The 21183-nt window shown below is 42.0% G+C and overlaps 2 protein-coding genes across 3 annotated transcripts in view; one reads left to right on the forward strand and one right to left on the reverse strand.

Annotated features, from left to right (window-relative positions):
* Nucleotides 1-2963: 2963 nt before the first annotated feature.
* Nucleotides 2964-13062, reverse strand: TMEM130 (transmembrane protein 130). The gene is made up of 8 exons (XM_058849516.1): nucleotides 12862-13062; nucleotides 10092-10382; nucleotides 8554-8722; nucleotides 7977-8146; nucleotides 7224-7308; nucleotides 5366-5568; nucleotides 4280-4392; nucleotides 2964-3534 (listed from the first exon to the last, which is right to left on the reverse strand). Exons 1-8 carry the CDS (start codon nucleotides 12935-12937, stop codon nucleotides 3358-3360), a joined length of 1284 nt encoding a protein of 427 aa, XP_058705499.1. The 5' UTR covers nucleotides 12938-13062; the 3' UTR covers nucleotides 2964-3357.
* An 820-nt stretch (nucleotides 13063-13882) lies between these two features.
* Nucleotides 13883-21183, forward strand: part of TRRAP (transformation/transcription domain associated protein) — a 74292-nt gene continuing 66991 nt past the window's right edge. For both annotated transcript variants that reach the window (XM_058849514.1, XM_058849515.1), the window contains exons 1-12: nucleotides 13883-14014; nucleotides 14210-14284; nucleotides 14845-14995; nucleotides 15366-15415; nucleotides 16374-16484; nucleotides 17036-17140; nucleotides 17740-17823; nucleotides 18574-18630; nucleotides 19218-19343; nucleotides 19676-19753; nucleotides 19978-20066; nucleotides 20910-21006. In XM_058849514.1, coding sequence (XP_058705497.1) covers nucleotides 14896-14995; nucleotides 15366-15415; nucleotides 16374-16484; nucleotides 17036-17140; nucleotides 17740-17823; nucleotides 18574-18630; nucleotides 19218-19343; nucleotides 19676-19753; nucleotides 19978-20066; nucleotides 20910-21006 — 897 coding nt within the window. In that variant the 5' untranslated portion in view covers nucleotides 13883-14014; nucleotides 14210-14284; nucleotides 14845-14895. The remainder of the gene's footprint in view (nucleotides 14015-14209; nucleotides 14285-14844; nucleotides 14996-15365; nucleotides 15416-16373; nucleotides 16485-17035; nucleotides 17141-17739; nucleotides 17824-18573; nucleotides 18631-19217; nucleotides 19344-19675; nucleotides 19754-19977; nucleotides 20067-20909; nucleotides 21007-21183) is intronic.

A 21183-nucleotide genomic window follows, 5' to 3' on the forward strand; every position in this document is an offset into this window, starting at 1 on the left:
TACACATGCTGGTGTTGATATGCTCAACCATATACCTATACCCAACTCTGAAAGAAGTTTCTGGAACTTCTGCGTTCCCCGCTTTAGTGGCTGCAATTTAAAAATCCACATTTGTAGTGCACGGTGTGCTGTCAAAGCTGAGATCTGCAGGATCTGAGCAATTTTGTGACAGCTGCAGGATGGCATTTCAGTTTCCACGGAAACTGGCACAAAAATCAAGGTGAAGTGTTGGCTGATTATCTAATAATAAAGCTGAGCATTTAAATATGAAGTTCTTCACCTTCCTTTTGCTGAGAAAACTTCTGTTCCTACAGCACCCAGCAAATGCGATAGAGGCCTCGTGTCTTCAAATTGTGGCCACAGCTTGGGCTGTGTAATCTCCTTTCCAGACATGAAAGACAAAATTTAGCCTTGACATATTCAGTCACAAAGCCTTGTCCTCTGCTTTTAAGATAAAAGGCTGATTTATCCCCACAATTACTGAACATATCAACACCATTGTTTATATGACAAATTACAGAGTAACAGAAGTTCTTTTGATTTACTGTGTGTTTTTCTACTGTGCATTTCCAGAACCTCTCTGTGCTCAAATGCATTTCCTTGTAAATAATTCTCATTGCATACACTTTTTATCTGCCCACACTCTTGCTTATCACCTGAATTTAATGCCTCTTTGGCTTTGCACTCACTGACTCTTGTTTTGAGTCAGTGAGTTTGATCATTTTGCTGAACATTCTTTTTTTCAGGTCATTGATTTCTAAGGTTAACAAAATGAATCCTCCTACTGATCCTTGCTATGTCCCACTAATCCCATTGCTATATCCTGAACTGCTCAATTACCTTTTGTCTTCAATTTCAGTTGCATTTAACAAACCCACAGATCAGTCTTTTGTGCAGGAAGCAGTTTCATATTGGATTCAAGAACATATTTGTGCGAATATTTCTCATACTTATATTTCAATTTGCTAAGGATGTTTAAATTTTCTTGGTTAATTTGCTTCTTGACATACCCTTTTAAGAGTACTTTCTCCACAGCTTATTTTTTGCCAGAGACATCTTTCTTTCTAACCTCTATTCTTTCCTGCTCCTGAAGAAGTGTCTTCCAGTATTTGATAGTGTTGACTTTCTACTTTGCAGCATTTTATCTTTTCTATCCTCCTGAATCATTTGACTCCTTTGCCATCCTTTGCCATCCTTTCTTCACTCTAGGCAGAGAGTAAGAGCCAATATTCTTCTGAAGGACATTTGCTCTGCTTTTCTCAATAGGAAGCTGGGGATTTTCTTAGGCCTGTCTTTTGTGCCTCTAAATCCATGTCCCATTTTTTTTTGATGGGGAGTTGATACCTACTTTGCCAGGTTTGGCATGATCAGTTGTATCTTGGCTCAGACAGGTTAAGGAGAACAGAAATGCAAAAACCCAAAGCAGCAAAGTTCATGGCCTAACCCCCATGACACCCTTTGGATCACCTGGGTATTAATTCAAAAGGGGGCCAAGTATAAGCCTTATTCCTTCCATATGATCTGTTTCAAGCTCAGATGATCCAGTTTCATGTATCTATAACTGAGTCTGCTCTCACAGATATTGTCTTTGCTAGCAGTACAATATGGAGAAGAAAGGGCTTTTTACACATTCATTAACATGTCAAGGGGTTGTCTTTAAGTGCATTACAACAGCAAGGGCCACATGTCTTTCACAAATGTAATAAAAGAAGCCCAAACTAAATTCTGGCTGTAGAAACTCCTGTGCAGTCTGTCCCAAGACTCTGTCACTCTGAACTGCATTTGCATATCAGAAATCTCTTCTTTCCAGTGCCCAAGGACCCTGCAGCCATTTACAAACCCCACTGACATCCCAGAACAAGTCACTGCCTTTGGCAGTGGCTCAGAGGGCTAGGATCTCAGGAATAAACAATAAAACTGAAGCTCTCAGGCACAGTGGCTTCTTTGCTAAAGAGAGGCACATTCTTAGCAGTAACTGAATATGGCTGAAGATAAGAGTTTGATACCAGAGCATTGAGAAAGAATACAAAGGACACCATTCCTGATCAACATGCTTGCTTAGATATACCATTTGTCTTTGGAAGTAAAGCTGAAAGAAGTTCTGCTTTGGAAGGGACCTTTTGACAAAAACTTGGGTTTATAGTATTTGTTATCTTATATGGTCCTATTCTAATTTAAATGTATCAGGCTAATTAAGGGTCATGTAATTTCTTTCACAGAAGAGCTGAAGCTTTGGGTTCCTCTGAGGAAGCACAGAGGTTGAACATGTGAGATGAGTACCCCAAAAACCTCATGGTAAATCCCCTCACATTCAGAAAATTGCCTTCCAATCATTTGAGAAACTATGAAAAAACCCAAGCCCACAATACCCACACTACCAATGCTTTAAGCAGAGGTGGGGAGAGTGTGTCACAGTTAAGAAAAGAAGTGGACACAAAGGCACTTCTGTTTAAAAGCTTCCAGGGTACTCTGAAATTCCAGCGAGCAAAGCCTGGCTGGGCAGGATAGTAGGTGATAGTCTGCAACAGGCATGGAGTTTATACAACCTTGAACACTGACTAGGAATTTCAATTAAATATGTATTGCTGAACAGCTTTGAGCTACTGGTTGTTGTATTTCTTGGAAGAGGACCTTTGATGGCTAACTGGGGAGTAATATGAGATAAAAAAGAAGCATAAATAGCCTAAAAAAAAAAAAAAAAAGGCTACTTTTACAGATTAGAGTGATGTTCTATTTTAGAAAGTGGTGGACATGTGGAGGTTTCTGCAGGACCAAAATACTGCTAACAGGTGAGTATGTCACCACCACTGCAGTCTGACAGAAGTCCATTAGCTTAAAAAGGGGTCTTTTAAGACAGGAAAAAAGACAACATAATTAGGTAGTCTGGTTCATTGGAAACACCTCCTCTGTTTTCAACCTGGACACGTCAGGTCCTTGATAGAAGAAATACACATTCAACAGTATTTTGGGTGACTTCAATTTCCAGTAATATTGTTGTACATAGGAAAGGAGGTATGTTTGTCTTAGGCAATTTTGTCTTTAAAACAGACATCAGAAGAAACAGAAATTACAAGAGGTAGTGAATATAGCAAACCTGCACATAAAACAATCATAAGAATAAAATGCTGCATTTACAGCTGTAAATGTACACACCTGTATAAGTTAAAAATATAAAGCTACTTTTACTGTGTTTCTTGTTCTTTTTAAGTTCAGAGGATGAAGTATTCAAGTGCTGGACTTAAAGTGGTGAACCTCATTGCATTGGCAAAACCAAACCATTCATGCAGCACCAGGATTTTGACTTAACCTAAGTGAGAAAGTTAGACAGTTAGTGCAACCAAAGTGCAATTGTGTTCTTCACAGTGTGTACATTTTGACTGGCTTGTAAAGTGGATGTAGAAGTTCATGGCTCTCCCAGGCAGCTTCTTTTGATGGTTGAAGTAAACATGATCTGCAACATACTGGGCCACAGCCTGACTTGGAATGATTAGACCGGTGTTCATCAGATAATGGAGAAAAGTCGAAGTCAGCTACCTGGCAAAGGAACATCACAAAGGTAAGTTTTAGTTCAGTTCCCACTGGCTCAAGTCCAACAAGAGCACATTGGGTTGCAAATGGCACTTGGTCCTCAACCATTTTCACTCAGTCACTAACTTCAAATAGACTTCTGATTTATACCTGCTGTGCACATGGCTTATAGGCAGTGTCTCCAGAGATATATAACTTATATTGTGGCACAGTGTAAAGGGTATTAGGTACTTTCCAAAGTACCATGAAAGCTATTTTTGATTTAAGAACTCATACTTATTGCAAACACTTTTTATAGCAAGTGAAAATATATTAGAGATGGAAGGGAGCTGGAGAGATGAAGGCCACATACAAGGGGTAGGTAACAATTTAGGACTGCTTTAGGTAACATACCCCTCCTTTTTATTATCCTGTAACCTCTTGCACTGTCTCCTTTCTTTCATGTAACTACTCTGAGGTATATCCTCTGGAATGGATATTTCAATGCAAGCATCTGTTTGGGAATATTAACAAGCTCCCCATTATTATTCTGGTAATTTAGAGTTCTCTGCAACAAGCCAGAAGCATGGCTGTTTCTTCTATTTGCCTACATTGCTTGGATGTTTTCATGGAACAGATCACACATACCAGGGAAATTCTCTCTCCTGCTCTGTTTTTCTGGGGATTAAAGAACCCATTTCATATTGGATACCTTTCATGGCTGAAAGCTAGTTAATTACTATCCCAGCTCAAAGTAAGAGTAACTGAATACCTCCACAAGATCTTTTTGTTGTGTGTTACTTCGAAAAGTTGTGTACAGCACCAGGACCAGCATCACTGAAACCAGAGCAGTGCAGAGCAGGACAAAGAAAGCTGGGTGGATTTCTAGGAAAAAGCACAAGGACACATTCCTGGAATGACACAATACTCCAGAAAGAGGCAACAATGAGAAGGAAACAACGAAGAAATTTTAGGAGTAGTTTTAGAAAAAAGAAGGAATGTGCATAAGAAAGAATAAACTTTTCAGCCCTGATCACTCTAGGTTTTTCTGGAATCTCAGGAGTGGGAGAGGGGCTTGTAAGGGTCTTTCCCTTTATGCCCTTTTTTCTCTTGAAGAGCCTAAAAACCTCCACCTAGTTATGTATGTTAGTATCTCTGTGGTACCTCATGAGGATGGGAAGCACTCTCACCTCCACAGCAGCCCAGAGTCTCCAGCACAGAGGATTCAGCCCTGAATGCACACCAGTGCCTTCTGGAGTGAACTGTCCTGTCTGTACACAGCTGGCTCACAGTGACATGGTGTAACCAGTCAGTGTCACAGCCTGGCTGTCCCCTGTCCTCTTCACTTGGCCACCTAACCACTCTCCCAGATGGTTTAGGGACCCAGGAGGGGCACTGACCATGCATGGGGGAGCCAGCTGGGGTCACCAACAGGGGAGACAGAGACTTGTAATTAAATGGAGGCCTAGAAAAATCTACCCTCAAAATCCATAACTAAACTAAGCAAAAAGAATTGAGACTGCTTAATTAAGGTGGTGTAACACATATGTTTTCCTAGTTATCCTCTCTAACTACAAAAGCTGGACTATTTAAAATGAAAAATACTTCATTTAAGTAATACAGCCTTCCCAGTGTACTTAGTGTCTTCAAGACACTCTTGGGACTAAGAGTTCAGCAGAACACAAGAAGCTCAGAGCAATTATAGCAGGCACATTATAAATTCTCATTCCCCTTTTTATTCCTCTCCTTTTAGTGATCTACACCACATTCCTGAAACCTCATCTGCAGGCTGGATAGTCCCCGTTCGCCCCTAACCTGTTTGGGACTCTCCGTGCTGCTCAGACTCCCTGGCTCTCACCTGCCGGCCGCACTCGGATCCCGTGGTACGTCTGCAGCGCTGTCACGCCGTTCTCCACCCTGACACTGAGGCAATACTGTCCCGCGTCCCTGAAGGTGTGGCTGAGGTTGTAGCAGGAGCCACTGATCTCCACCAGATGGCATTTGTCACCTTCAAGTGGAATGCACTCGGATTTTATAAGCCAGCATAATGCCAGTGGTGGGCTGAAACGACAAGAGCAAAAAGGTAAAATAAAAAAATACGCGAAAACTTTATAAAAGTTTCAGCAAAGAGCTTGGTTACAATAGCAGAATAATTTTGAAATGAATGAAGTTAATTTAAATATAAATAAAGAAATAAGCAACTACACTGTTTGGTTTATAGCATATACCAAATAAAAAAGTTCTTTGTGATGCTTCTATAAAGGCAGGTCTTTCAGCTGAGAACTGAATACCTGCAAGGGTCATCAGGCCACTGTGTGTAGAAAATTCCTTAGTCCTTCTTCAATAAAGATTAAAGGAATATTTTTTCCTCCACTTCCAAGGAAAGGTAGTTTTTTCTTTGTCCTCACACAGAAATCACTGTCTGTACCACTGAAGCACACCCAAGACTGTTCTAATTAAAAACCCCTGAAAATGAAACTGGAAAGAATATAAGATGAGCTCTGCACAAAGGACTAATAACTGGAAAATGTAAGTAAATTTCAAGTATTACAGCATTCCCTTACATTAACAAAAGGGGTTTTATTTGTTAGCAAGCAATTTAGTGCAATCCACTTCATTGCCATGTGGCTTCTCACCACATCTAATTGAAAGCTTTTATTTACCTTTCCAGACCCCTGCTTCAACTGATTCTTCTTGAACTCACCTTATGCACTATGGACTTTGATTCTGACAACAGACAGAGCTTTTCTTTACCCTATTTTATCCGTATTTTGTTTCTTATCTCTTTACAACATTCTTTGCTAAAGAAAACGTCTTGTTTATGTGTTTAGCTCATTTTCTAGCTTTGTTTTTGATAATCCATCTCTTTGTCACAGCATCTTTATCTTAAACTCCTCTTGCATTAGCCCCTTGCATTAGTCCTGTGACTAGGAGGTCACCATGCCTGCTCTTAGTGATCTCAGGTTTGCCCGTCATAGTTTTTGGCTGTTCACATTTACTGGGATGCCATCTTCAGTTCCCATTCCTGCCAATGTGCCTTTCACTTTCTGAATGCAAACGGTGCTGCTTTGTATGTTGGGACTGTTTATGCCTTTGGTAAATATTTGGGTGCTGCTCCCTCCAAAACTCCAATGTGTTCCAATATTGTGACTTGAGAGAGCTTGTGCTAGGATTGAGGTGCTCACAATTCTCCTATTTTTCATTGATACTTGCTGCATGAGGCTTCTATGTCACATTCATCTTGTGCAATCTGAACTTTGCCAGAATTGCTCCCCAAACCTATTAATCCCCTATGCCAGTCAAGCTTTGCTGCTGCGCAACAAGGTTTGGAATATATTTCAATGTAATAGCAGGGAAACTGGTGAAGGAGAAAAGTTCAGAAAGAAGATTTCATATGTATTTCTCCCCACTGTTTCTCTGTCTACTTGTCTTTTAACATTTCCTTTACAAAGACTGAAAAAAATATAACATTTGATTTACATAGGAGGATTCTACTTTTCTGTAAAGATGCAGGGTCTTTCAGTCTCTTAGAGTTCATTGCCTTTCAAGTCAGGAAAATGCAATGTTCAACAGTAGTTTTTGGGAGGAAGGAGGTGGGTTTTGTTTTTTAAAATAGTTGTTCTGTAGGGTTCAACAGCCTATTTTTAGGAAACACTGGGGAAAAACACTTAAAGAGACAATTTTGGGGGGAGAAAGAAGTTGTGTTTGCTACTCACGTGCCATTGATATGAAGGGATAAATTCAAGTTTTCCATTACATGAGTCTCTCTGGAGCCCACTATGTGAATACTTTTAACAGCATCTGAGGAGAAAGGAAAAACCAGCACGTCACACTCCACATGTAAACTTGAGTCTCAGTGGTTTCCCAGTGAAGGTTTGTTTCCACAGACTTGCAGATTTGAGCTTTGTCAATCACACAAATAATATTGTTTGTCTGACACCCCAAAAGGAAACCTATCACTAGAGACGTAGTAAGTTTTCTGATTTTTTTGTCTGATTGCTTTTTAGTATGTATAATCAGCTTTATTAATTCTTTAAATTTTTAATTCTTCAGGAGTTTATTTACTCCTGAAGCTGATCAAATCAATGAGACTTTCCTAATGCTTTAACTACTTTAACTAATGATTTAACTAATTTATTGTTTAGGGATAGCTGGTGTAAATTGAACAAACAAATCCACCATAAGTTACCATAAATACTTTATTATTTGAATTGAATGTGAGGCTTTTACAAAAGACAGTAAAATTGTCTGTAGATTAAAAAGAAACTGGAGATTTTATCTGCTTCCACCCATTTTTCTGCCCTAGAGGAGCACGAGTCAATTCTGCAAGGGAAACACTTCACTGAATGATGTTGTCTAGTCATTGCATGTGAAACAATGTTGAAGTTGTGTTACCATGTCAAAGCTAGATTGTATCAGTACATTCGGGGCTAGTTCTGCATCGAAAGTGGAAAATGTTTCATGATTACCCGAGAGCTCCAGAGCTGTGGTAAAATCACCAATTTTCTGCATAATTTTTCTTTCGTGTAGGATGCTTCCAATTTGCTCCCATTCAGCCACGACCTTCAGATGCACTGTGCGATTCCCCAGGGAGGAGCAGTTGCAGTAGACAAAGGGTTCCTTGGTAATCTGGTAAACTCTGTGTGCAACAGGAAAAGATTTAGAATCAAAAATGCCTTTTACTGAGTGCTTGCATACTTCTGGTTTAAAAAGGGACAAGCTCTAATATATTTTCTTTACAGACAATGCTCCAGTGACTGTGATTCTAATTCTACTTTATGTCCATATAAATGAGGATTTATGTCAGTGGTATTACTTATAGAACTACAATTAGTACAAGATTCAGAGTAAATCTCTCCATTTTTAATTAAAGAAACTAAAGTTAATGCTAAAAGAATTCACAAAATTGAATAGGAATAGTCAGTAAATTATGAAAACAACTTTTATAGCAGGCAGACTAATTTAATTGGGATTTTTCTCTAGATGAACATCTAAATCAGAGCCATCTTGAATACTCATTAAAGCAAACAAAGTAAGCACACCTACCCATCTCCAAAATCCCAGTTGTAGACGAATGATGCTGACTTGAAGTAATGACTTGGGTCATGAAGAGAGAAAGAAATCCGGGTCACTGTGTCCATGGAAGAACTAGGACCATGTGTGGTAACTCTGCTGTCTTCTATCTGGGCAATGGTGAGGTTCCCTGTGATAAATTCTGAAGAATAAAAAGGGGGAAGAATGACAACATATGTGACAGAAGAATGACAGCATGTATGACAGCATATATGACAGAGGAGTGATAGCATGCTTCCACAGCATGCTCTGTGTGTGTATGAAAGCATTCTTTCAGATGTATTCTGACAGTCTTTCTGTGTCCTAGTCCAAGTGGTTTAGTGTATTTTATATTTACTACTCAGTGTTGTTATGTGTGTGAATGAGGCAGTGAAATTAAAATATTTATTTAGGGTTATACAATGGGTCATGATAAAATATCCAGTAGAAGTAAGAGTAATAATCCTGGACTGATTGAGCTCAATATAAACTTTTACTATTGATTTAAAAATAACCAGTATGAATACCAAGCATCTAGATTCAGAATCAGGTCAGTACACATACTCATCATGTTTGGGATAGTGGTTTTAATTTGTTTTGTGGGGTTTTTTAACCCCTTAGTTTTAGCTGTTTCTACAGAAATTAAGATTTGACTACTGTGAGTTACAGATGAGCTGTATATTGTGAATACAGAAAGGGGGGAATGTTTTTGTCTATGAGAGGTTCTATGTTGGGCAATGACTGGCAAGGACTGATCTAAAAAAATCTTCTCTAACCTACAAATAAAGAGGTACTATGGTGAGACACTTATCAGCTCATTATAAAATTAATGGGCTATTGATTGCCTGTAACAGACTCTTATCCTGTTAACAATTCATTAAATCTGGCTAACAGTTTTCTTGGTGATGCACAAATAATAATTGCAATTACTGTTGGAATGGGGCTGTCAATCCCTGTATCAGAGATTAGGTTAACCATACCGGTATTCCCAGAAAACTGAAATTGCAGTTAGCAACATTTAGAAACGCAGCCAAGACTTCACATCCAATTTCAGTACACTCAGACAGAGCTTTAGAAGAAAATGTAACCCTCTGTTGTGCTGATGGCCTAAGATTTGCTGTGTCATGCAACAGGGAAAAGCAGCAGATTGTCACTGCTGATGGTCATCCCGCTTTAGATCTAGAAATGCTGGGAGGCAGTAGAAGAACCATAGTTTTTGGAGTCTGGGCATCACTGGCCCATGCTGATGTGTCAACTGCAGCTGCTGAAACATCTGGTTTCTAGTTCAGTGTCTCTAAGTGACAGAAGCAGGAAAACACAGACAGCATCACACTTTCTTCCTGGATGTAGAGAGACTAGAGTGTGGCTGTAATGGTACTAATTGCACCATGCAACCCAAACCCACCTTCAGCCACAGGGCTAATCAAATTCTGTTGCCAGAAACCGTATTTACACTGTCTTTTTCCCTGATGCTAGCAAGGGCATATATATACTGAGTTCCTGGAGAGGTACAGGTTGTAAAGACATTTTACCTGTAATCTGAAGCACAGTGTTGTTTCTTGCAACCGGCTGACACGACCAGCAGTTTTTGTGAGTCACCCAGACAGACACAGGGAAAGTGCCAGGAAATTCACCAGTCACATTAATTACAGAATTAAACTGCTGCTCAGATTTCTCTATCAGAATCAGAGGAGCATAAATCCAGTTAAAGTGATACAAGTTTGATGTGGCATTTTCGTTCTTCATTCTTAGGCTGGCCTGAACAGTAGCTTGAGCTCCTGTTGTGATGGGACCATTGTTGGTTATTTCCAGACTATACAACTCTGTGGAAATCAGAAGAAAATGAATAAACCAAACCTTGTTGTATAGAATTTTAAATTTCATTTATTTATTTATACATTTTAACTAGTCAGCTCTAGTTATGTGACTCACAGTGAAACTCATCCCAGCAAAGACTTTACCACTGTAATTTTTTACCATTTAAATATCTGGAACAGAAACTGTTGTATGTGTATATGAGTTCAAATAAATAGCAGTAAGCAACATGTCAGACAGGGTCCTAGAAATGTTCATAGTGTAAAACAGCTTCAGTCCAGAACATCACAAAAGCTTTGATGAGGTTTTACACCCAGAGCTGGATGCTGGCTAGAGGTTTATTGTCACTAATGATCTAACATGATCACTAGACTTCCAGCTACAGGAAGATGCTCAGCTCTAATCTCTGTCTTAAAAAATGTAAACTTTCAAACTCAGGTGAAATTTCATTCACCAGACTCCTTTACCAGCTCTGTTGAAAAGTTTCTCTAACTTTCCGCATAAGTAAACACAAAAAAACTCAGTAAAAGCATTTTCTGTGCTATGGCCCACCTTAAATTTCCTTTTCCAGGAAAGGACCAAAAATCCCAAGGCAAATTAAAGTTGTACTGTGCTCTAGTGGATGATCAGTTGCAGTCCAGAGAGGTCTGGAGAAGTTCAAAAAGTGGGCCCATGGTAACCTCATGGGGTTGAACAAGCTTGAGTGCAAGGTGCTGCATCTGGATTGGGGCAACCCCTGCTATTCAGTACAGGCTGGGGGATGAAGGGATAGAGAAGGACTTGGGGGTACTGAGGATGAAAATCTGAACTTGAGCCAACAATGTGCACCCAAGAAAGATATGAGTCTTCACAAAAATCAGTCAGCAGGTTGAGGGAGGTGATGTTTCACAATGAGGGTGGTGAAACACTGGTTTACACCGGTTGCCCAGTATAAACATTCAAGATCAGGTTGGATTGGGCTCTGAGCTGCCTGATCTAGTTGAAGATGTCTCTGCTCATAGCTGGGGATTGAACTAGGTGACCTTTAAAGGTCCCTTCCAACCCAAACCGTGCTATGATTCTTCAAGACATCAAGACATGAGAGGTGCAGGACCTGTGATACTGAACCAGCTCTGCTGCTCTGGATAACTCACCATAATCTTCTCTGCCATGTTTACTCAAATTACTGATTTCAGATCTTGAAACTACTGAAATAGACAGTGTTGAGTTTTGTGGAAAAGATGCATTAATTTTTTTTTTAAAATAGTAGTGCAGCAGCATTAAAAGATGTGTATGTGTTAAACAACAAAATCAACCCCCAAGCCCCAAAACAAATGGAAATGCAAAACAGCTATGAATTTGGACAGAGCTGGGAACAGGATCTGGTTGCTTGCCTCCAACATGGAGCATGTTCCCTGTATCAGAGCTCTGCCTGCTCTCCTCTCATCAGCAGTGCTGGGCAGAGCAGCAGAACTGTGGGATTCTAATGCAGGTGCCTTTCCTTCTCCTTCCTTTCAGCAGCCACAAGACTGCTACCAGGGACTTGAATCTTTGACCTTTAGAAACTGCATTTCTCACTCATCCGTGACCTCTAATGTGAAGGGAGCACTGGGGCCAGCTAACTCCTGTCATGGCTTTTCTGCACCCCTCAGCTTGGGGTGGGATGAAAGAGATGGCATTTGTGCCTGCATTTTATTTTACAGATCACAGGTGCTGAACAATTCTAGAGGCAAAAGAACAGTGAGAAATGAACTGTAACACTACTAGCTGAGAAAGAACTCCACTGTTCCCATTTCACAGCACAACAAATGGTCCTGAGTTCAGTTTTTGAGTTAAAAGAGAAATGCTTGTGATTTGATGAAATCTGGCAGGGGGAGGTTTCATGTCTCTAGAAGATTCAGGCTATGCTCCACTCGGAATTCGGGCAAAAAATAGCTGACTACCTCATGCTTATCTAGCACTTCTCCTTGGAGGATATCACAGTGCTTTACAAATCAGGGCCATACCGGCCCGACAGCTGCAGCAGCTGGAGGCTCAGTGGCTAACCCAAGGTCATCCCAGGGACTGACCGGCACAAGAAGACACTTCATCCAGGGATGAATCCCGAATCCAATTCAGGGATTTCTCCTGCCTTTACGATCCCTCTCTGCAGAATGGAGCTCTGTGAGTCCCACAGCGAGGGACAGCAGCTGCCCAAGTACCTCGTGACCCGCGGTGCGGGGTCAGAGGAAGCAGAAGTGCAGCTTTTGGATTGGAAGTGCAAAGCAGAGCCCCCGCTGCCCGGGATACCCCACCTTCACTGCAGGCACCAGGATCGCAGCGCCTGAGAATAAAGTCTGGGGTGGTGGGAGGGTGCTTCCATCCCTTGTCACATCTATCAGGCTCGGGCAGGGAGCCACCCCCACTCGTGATGCAGCTCACTGCTGAGGTCTGAGCCCTCGCCCCCGCACCTTGCGCCCCTCGCCCGCTCCCCGGCGGCGATGCCGGCGCAGACCGGCGGCCCCTTACCTGCGGCTGGGGAGCGACCGTGGCCGAGCTGCATCAGCAGCAGCAGCAGGAGCAGCGCGCAGAACAGCCACCGCATGCTGTTCTCGGTGCCGCCGGGGCCGGGACTGGAAGCGGGGCCGGGTCTGGCCGCACCGGGGCCGCGCTGCCCCCGCGGCACTGCGGCTCCTGCGCCGCGCCCCCGGGACGCTCCCCCGCGGCAGCGCCCAGCCCGCCTCTCCCGGGGGCAGTTCCTGCGGGACCGCGCTGCCAGCGCCGCCGGGCTGCAAAGCCGCCGCCGGTGTAAACAAATAGTCAATGAAAACCACAAATGCCTCGCATCTGCCGAGGGAGTGAGGACACCCCGGAGCGTTCGGGAAGGGGCTTGTGCTGCTCTTTGGTTGCGGCAAGCACATATAAAGTATTTCTGCGGTGGTGCTGGGATGCCTCTGCCGGGGGCAGTTCGGCTGCTGTTACCGGTTCCGAAGCGCTCGGAACGGCCTGTAACGGGTGCGCTGCTGGAGAGAAGCGAGAGCAAAACCGCCGGAATGTGGTTTTCTGGTGTTCTTTTTTTGTCGTTTTATTTTGTTTTTTCCTGTTTTGTTTTGTATATTTTGGTTTTAATTCGTTTACTTTTATTTTTTTAATTTTCTTAAACTCGGCATTCGAAGCTCTTTCTCACTCCCGGTCGCCCTTCTGTTTCTTGTGGCGGATCGGTGTCGCTGCGCGCTTCGCTTCCGGTGCTGCCGCCGCTCGCCCGGGGCACCGGCGGGGCGGGGTGGGCCCTGCGCCGGCCGGAGGCACCGGCCGCGGCCGCCTCTGCCCCGGTAACTCCTCGCTCGCTGTTACCGGCGGCCGCGAAGCCTCCGGGGACGCTGGGACGGGCGGGGCTCACCTCAGGCAGCGGCCGCTGGCAGCGCCGGGGAGAGGCGGCCCTGGCGGGGCGGGCCCGGGCGGGGCCGTGCGGGGGTCGCGGGGCCGGCGAAGGGAGCGGGCGGTGCCGCGGAGCTGCGCGCCCGCCTCCGCTCGGGGAGAGGCGCGGGAGGCGGCACCGGGAGGAGGCGGCCGGAACTGAGCTCGGGCGCTTCCGTCGCGCCCATGCGCTGCCGGCGGCCTCCGGGAGCAACAAAGGAGGGAGCCGGGGGGCCGCGGCCGGGCGGTCCCGGGGAGCCTCGGGGTGAGGAGCGCGGCCGCAGCGCCCCGGTGGGGCCCGGGCCTGGGCGCGGCGAAGCGGGGCGGGGGGAGGCGGGACCGGCGCGCCGCCGGCAGGAGGGAGCGGCCGGAGCCCCGCCGGAGGCCTGGGGCCGAGCACGACGCCGGGAGGGCTGAGGGACGCGGGGGAAGCGGCCGCTGACGGTGCCCGTGTTCGCAGGGCGGAGATGGGCTCGGCGTGACGGCGCCCTGGCAGCGGGGAGCGACCCGGGCGAGCAGCGCTGCGGCGGGGAAGGTGAGGGGCGCGGGGTCCCGGGCTGGCTCGGCCGGACCTGGCCAGGAGCAAAACTAACGAGAAACCCCCAGGGGAGGAGGGAGGTCTCCGGTCTCTCAAGCCAGATGTGGCTTTAGGCTTCTTTACGAGCGAGACGAGCAGCTTGTGGCGGCAGGACAACTGCGGGCGCCCCTGGGAGTGAGTCCCGCAGGGATGTGCCCCAGGGTAGCTGCAAGTTTGGGGTCTGGCTGCGGCGGAAGGCAGAATGACAGGTGTGCGGTGTCGGGAGCATCCCTGAGCCTGGAGCCTGCTGCTTGCTGGGAGACAGGAAACCGGGAAAAACACGTGAATGCTTGTGCTGTGAAGAGCTCACTAACTCCTTTTATCTATTAGTGCAGTCCTGTCACAGTGAGTGCTGTACATGCTTGGTGTTGTATTTGTAAACCTAATTCAATGTTAGAGTTGTGGTTTTTGGGAAAGGTGGTCCTCTTCAATATGTCAGAAGAATGGATGTAGGCGATGTGGATAGCTGCTGTTAACAAGCCATGCAAACTAACAAATACTTCTGTATTCCTTTGTAGGTGTATTGATCTTGATTTTATGTACTGAAAACTGATCCTTCCTGCTCCAAGATGGCATTTGTTTCAGCACAAGGACCTACGGTGGTGGACCAAACCACTTTGATGAAAAAATACCTTCAGTTTGTGGCTGCTCTGACAGATGTCAATACACGTAAGAAACTTTCTTCTTATTGAAAATTGCAGCTCTTCAGTAATTTGTTTCACAAGTGTTGCAGACTTGTTCAGGCAGTTGATAAATGAGACAGTGAAATCTGTCAAATTCATTTGGAAATTTGTTTGAGTTTTGATTTTTGAAGAAGCAAGATGATGAGAAATACTTCCTTGAGCCTAAGTGAGTGAGCTGTGTGTGTGTGTGTGTGCGTAGTTGTGTGGTGGTTGTTTGAGAGACCTGTGTGTCTTATAATTGGGCAGTGATAGCTAAACTGATAAGATCTGATTGCTTCTTTGATCAATGGGCCTGATGTTTTCCTTCATGATCTAGTTTTACACTCACATTTTTTTTCTTGAATTTCCATTTTCAGCTGATGAAACCAAACTGAAAATGATGCAAGAAGTCAGTGAGAATTTTGAGGTAAATAAAAAGATAACAACCCCAAGCAACAAAAACCCAGCAAAAACCCACTAATATTCTGAAGTGGCAGCCTTTTTTGCTTAATGTGTATTAATTGAATTTCTGATGTTATGCAGTTAAAATATTAATAGTAGTATGCTGTGACATAAGATTTATATGGTTACGAGTCATTGATTTTTGGTTGGTATTTAGGAATTAGCCAGGTTGTTGAAGAATTACATTTGGACTTAGCTTTTCATTGACAAATCTTTATTCATTAAGCATTTAAATAAAAGTGAAGTAAGATATTTTCTTCTATTATTTGAATGCTATGAAATGTCTGCATTTAAAGCTTTCTTTTATTTAGATCAAATGTGTATTGTGCCATTGTGAAACAGAGGCCCTTCTGATTCCTCTGAGTATCCCATGGTGTGGAAGTGAGAGAGTTGTCAGATGCAGAATCTGACATCAGGAGTGGAGATGTCTCCAGTGACATCTTTTGCATGGTGATGGACCATCATTTTAGATGAGCAGCAGAGAAAATGTGAAACACAAGTTAACCCAGCCTTGTGTTAGCAGAAATTATACTTTAGTTGAATACTTAGTTTTTATGTGCCTGTTCTGAAGCTATAGAAACCTAAAAATCATTATTGTGGATTTTTTTATCTGCTTAATCTATTTCTGAAACAATTTATCTGACTAAAAGAATAGTTTTAGCTGCTTAGTCTGGTGATCTATTTAGAATTGGAAGACTTAGTTGATTCTCTTTGCTCTCCACTTCAGTAAGGGAGAACTTGTTCAGTATTTGTTTTGCTAATGTTCTCTTGGAACTCACTTGGTTCTGTAGTGTGTCAGCAGATACTTAGTCACTGAATCTATTCAAAATTCATTGAAAATGTTTAATAGTGGCTTTGAATGTAACTGAGTATAATCTGTGTGATGTCTATTTTATAACTCCCCATATTTTGTTCTTAATTAGAATGTCACATCATCCCCTCAATATTCTACATTCCTGGAACACATCATCCCTCGGTTTCTCACCTTTCTACAGGATGGGGAAGTTCAGTTTCTGCAGGAAAAGCCAGCCCAGGTAAACTGTGTGGCACATCTCCTGTCTTTTTGCTATGAAGTCCTTGATTAACCTAATGAACTGATTTAAGACTTGTTAAAAATAGGTCTGTCATTTGGAGTGGAACTGAAATAGTCCTGTTTCTAAATAAGTTACTTATAAACTATGGTAGTCTGGGCTTCTGTGAAAAAGGAGTAAAAGTAGGTGTAACAGAATTGGCTTTCTTACTGAAGTACTACACATTGTTACAAATTACTGACTTTACTGAAGGTTAGGAATGAAAGGCAAAAGTTCAGTCTTTGTCATTAAATACTTAAAATTGCATTCCTTAAAATAAGTCTGATTTTTCAGACAAATTTATTGAATTTGCCTCATTCACATAGGTGGGTAGTAGGAAGGGCTATGTCTTTGTGTATGAGCCTATGTCTACATAAAATAAAATGGCTTTTTTTCTATTTCAACATGCAGAATTATTAAGCTGAAAAAGATGCTGCAGCCAATTGTTGGGTTTTGTAGGCCTTTCAAAAAGTTCTGTTGTATCATTATTTTTTCCTTTTTTTTTTTTTTTATAGCAACTCCGGAAGCTTGTGCTTGAAATAATTCACAGAATACCAACAAATGAACATCTTCGTCTTCATACCAAAAATATCCTGTCTGTGATGTTCAGATTTCTAGAGGTATCTTTTAATTCCTCTTAAAACCGTTTGAAATTTTCAGAAATGTTTTCATCTGCTTTCTTCATCTCCAAAATTTGCTGGGGGTGGGATTTTCAGTGGCTGTGCTGCTGGAGGAGGAATGGAAGGACATTGTATTGGCTTCACCCATGCCCTCTCTTAGCACTTACAGGTTTTCTGCATGTTCTCTCCTGCCCTTTAGAAACTTGGATTGTACAAATGCGGGGAACTGTTCTCACGCTGGGCAAGATTTTCTCACAGATAGATATTCTTGGGAGTTTGTTTTGTGTCTTGGAATTCACAACACCATCATTTGAAGGGGTCTCACATGGGGGGTCTCTGAGGGGCAATGGGAACAGGTCTGATGGTAGAGAGTGGTTGAGATGTCTGGGTTTTATTCCTCCAGGGTGGATTTGATTTCAGCCATACCTTAGGACTGCAGGGTATCCAAGGAAAGGTGTCTTGCTCACACAAATCCATATGAATGGAGCACTTTAGATTGTTGAGAAGAGTATAATTTTACAGGGTTTTGAAGTACCCACTGAGTAGTTGAGGAATTCAGCAGTGGGCTCACTAAAAAGTTTTTCTTTTTTCTTTTCCAGACGGAGAATGAAGAAAATGTACTGATTTGTCTAAGAATAATTATTGAATTGCACAAACAGTTTCGACCAGCAATCACTCAAGAAGTAAGTCATAATTCTTCTTACATGGTATGAAACTTGCTGCCATGCTCTTCAGAATTGCTATTTTGTTCAACTGGATTGGTTGATTTGTTTTGCTGTTGTCCTTTTATGCTGCCTGACCTGTTGTAGTAACCATATGATTAATCTCTTTTTCCTTTTTTTAATCTTAAAGTAATTTTCAAAAGAGGATTGCATAATGCTAGCACTCCTGGGGGAAAAAACCAAACTGTTAAAGCTCAGTTGTACTTGGTTTAAATGTTTATGGATAGTATGATCAGTCTAAGGAATAAAATTCCCATGCAAAGGAAGAGAATTAATTCCCTTTTAGTTAGTAAAGGAAAATCCTGAAAAAGGAATTTACTCTGATTGACTTCCTCCTGCCTCCCCTCTTCTCTTCTGTGACTCATCAAGGGAAATTTGGAAGTTAGCATTGTGATTCTCTTGCTTTTTGCCTTGATTTTCTTTTGGGAAGACTTAGTTGTCTCATAGTAATTATACCTTACAATACTGCATTGGAACTATGTAGAGATGATAGGTAGATCAGATTCTTTCCAAGTGAAATTTGAATTAATACTGACAGAGCAGAAGGAGGTAGGAGAACACTTTCAGATTATTTTCATTATCACAAAAAATATACTGTACTGGTGAGTAGAGATTTAATGTATTTGTATTGTTAATACAAAGATTCTAAAATTGTGTTTTTTAATAATTTTTTAAAAAAATATTTATGGTAACTGACTTCTTCCTTCCTAGATTCATCATTTTTTGGACTTTGTGAAACAGATTTACAAGGAGCTTCCAAAAGTAGTGGTAAGCTTCTTATTTCTTAAATTGCCCTTGCTATAGTCAGAAAACTAGTTTTTGTTTCTTAATTTTAACTCTAAAGGATACTGACGTAATTGTTTTGCATCTAGTGATGGAAAGTAAATATAGTTTTAGTGAATCAGTTTATCAAAACTATGTCTAGAAATGGAGACATTTAGATTTTGATTTGGAAAACCTTCTGTTTCTGGCACATTGTTACTGGTAGGAGAAAATCAAAGTGAGCTGAAGTTCTGGAGCAGGGTGAGGTTGGCTGCAGGTGTCTCCATATAACCAAAAGTGTTTTTGAGGGAAGGGTGGGGTCTGATCCTCCTTGCCTGATACAGAGTAACTCTTGGGATGTTTTCCTTTAGCTGGAGAACCGCCTTGGCTGGGGGAGCTCTCCTGCTTCTCCATCCAGTGGGAAGGGTAGCAGGGTGTCTGTCTGGCCCAGGCAGATGCTGCAGTGCAAACATCACGTGCAGAGAGGAGAAAACAGCTCCAGGGGAAAATTATCTGGAGGAGATCTGAGGAGATGGATGGCCTTTCGACTATTATTGGCATTATGATATTTTTCTTCTGCTCTTTGCTTGTAGAATCGGTATTTTGAGAACCCTCAGGTGATTCCAGAGAACACTGTTCCCACTCCTGAAATGGTTGGCATGATTACAACCATTGTGGTGAAAGTGAATCCTGAGCGAGAGGACAGTGAAACGAGGACAGTGAGTGTTCTGACTGCTCTTAACTGGGGGGGCTGTCTGTAGCACAGGACCACAGATCATTAGGCCAGGCAAAAATAAAAGACTTGCTTTTTGCTTGTTTTTCTTATCAAAACTTTTCTGTAGAAGCTGATTGAAACTTTCCAGATATTTTCTATGCAGCTGTAATTACAGGATTTTTATTTAATGTAATACCCAATGCTTTTGTGTTTTTTAAATGTTATTATTATTAAATATAGTGCTACTAAAATGAGCAGTTTCTGTAAAACTGTGTTTTACATACTCTTTTGAATTAATAATTTTACTGTTTATAAAGCATGTATTCTTTCTTTCAGCATTCAATAATTCCCAGAGGATCTTTATCACTAAAGGTCTTGGCTGAGCTACCTATTATTGTTGTTCTCATGTATCAGGTTAGTACACTTCAGTATTTTGCATGTAAATACTTCATTACTGAATGGCTTGTGTAACTTTTGTTGGCTAACATACTAGTAAAAATGAATGTTATATACTTTTGAAATTAAAATATCGTCTAAAAATAAGCTGGTGAGATGTCTTATTTTTTTTTAATAGCTCTCCAGTAATTTAACTGCAAGTGTGACTTGCAAATTTCTCTAATAATACTTTTTTTTTTAAGCTCTACAAACTGAACATTCATAATGTAGTAGCTGAATTTGTGCCCTTGATTATGAACACTATTATAATACAAGTTTCTGCTCAAGCAAGGTAAGAGCATTTAACAGTATTTTGATGATATTTGAGATAAACTACTTAAACCTGTCATTCAGTATTGCTCAAAATATTTTTTCTTTCTATCTTGTGATTTTTGATTCTAATCTTACTGCTTTTAATCTCAAAATTAGCAATGATTATTTGACTGAAAATTACCAAGGTTCTGTAGGTGAAGTTACTGGCATCATATGTCATTGGTAAAGTCCATAGCTGTGCAGTAGGTCCCAGTTTATTATTTGATAATGAGTTTTTTTAAAAACAGAGTTTCTGACAAATATCCACATCATCACAGACAGCGATGAAGACCCTGGGATTGTGGACACTTGTGGTTGTTTAATCTTTGCCATGCCATCTGTGATAGATTTGTGCTCTTCCTAGATGTAGCCTCCATGAAGCCTTGTGATGTTGCAGGGGTAGGCACTGCTTCTCCTGCCTCAGAGATGCTGAGGAGCAGCAAGTGACTCTAGTCAGGGCAGTGGGAGCAAGGTCTCTGCTTTTCCCTGTCTGCCTGGATGACCTGATTAAGTGGTTGAAGCTTGAGAGAGATAGACAAGTCTTTGGGAGGGAATATTGCTTGGAGAAAAATTTGCCCCAGTTAGGGGAACTGAGCCAAATGTGTGCTGCCTTGTATTGGTTTAACTTTCTGTAGAAAGGTGCTGCTGGGAATTTGAATGGCAGAGGGCTTGTTGAAGATGGGGTCTTCTAGAGAGATTGTGTTCTTTTAAGAAGCAAGAACTTCTCTACAAGATGATGTAATTTGAAACTTCACTGAATTTTCTGAGTGAAGGTACTAAAGGGGAGGAACAAAATTGTAATCATTGTTTGATTTAATTTCAGACAACATAAACTTTATAACAAGGAGTTGTATGCTGATTTTATTGCTGCTCAGATTAAAACTTTGTCTTTCTTGGCTTACATCATCAGAATTTACCAGGTAGGATGAATTTTTATTACTTTGGTCTTTATTGCATCAGGTTTCTAGTTGCTTTATGTCAGGCAAGTGACCTACATGACTGCAGTGCATCGGGGGTAGGGACGGGAGCATTTGTGTAGAATATCTGAAGGTGGAGCTGTACTTGGTTATCCTTTCAAAAGTATCCTCATGTGAATA

The sequence above is a fragment of the Poecile atricapillus genome, chromosome 14 (genome assembly GCF_030490865.1).
Source record: "Poecile atricapillus isolate bPoeAtr1 chromosome 14, bPoeAtr1.hap1, whole genome shotgun sequence".
NCBI classification, from domain to species: domain Eukaryota; kingdom Metazoa; phylum Chordata; class Aves; order Passeriformes; family Paridae; genus Poecile; species Poecile atricapillus.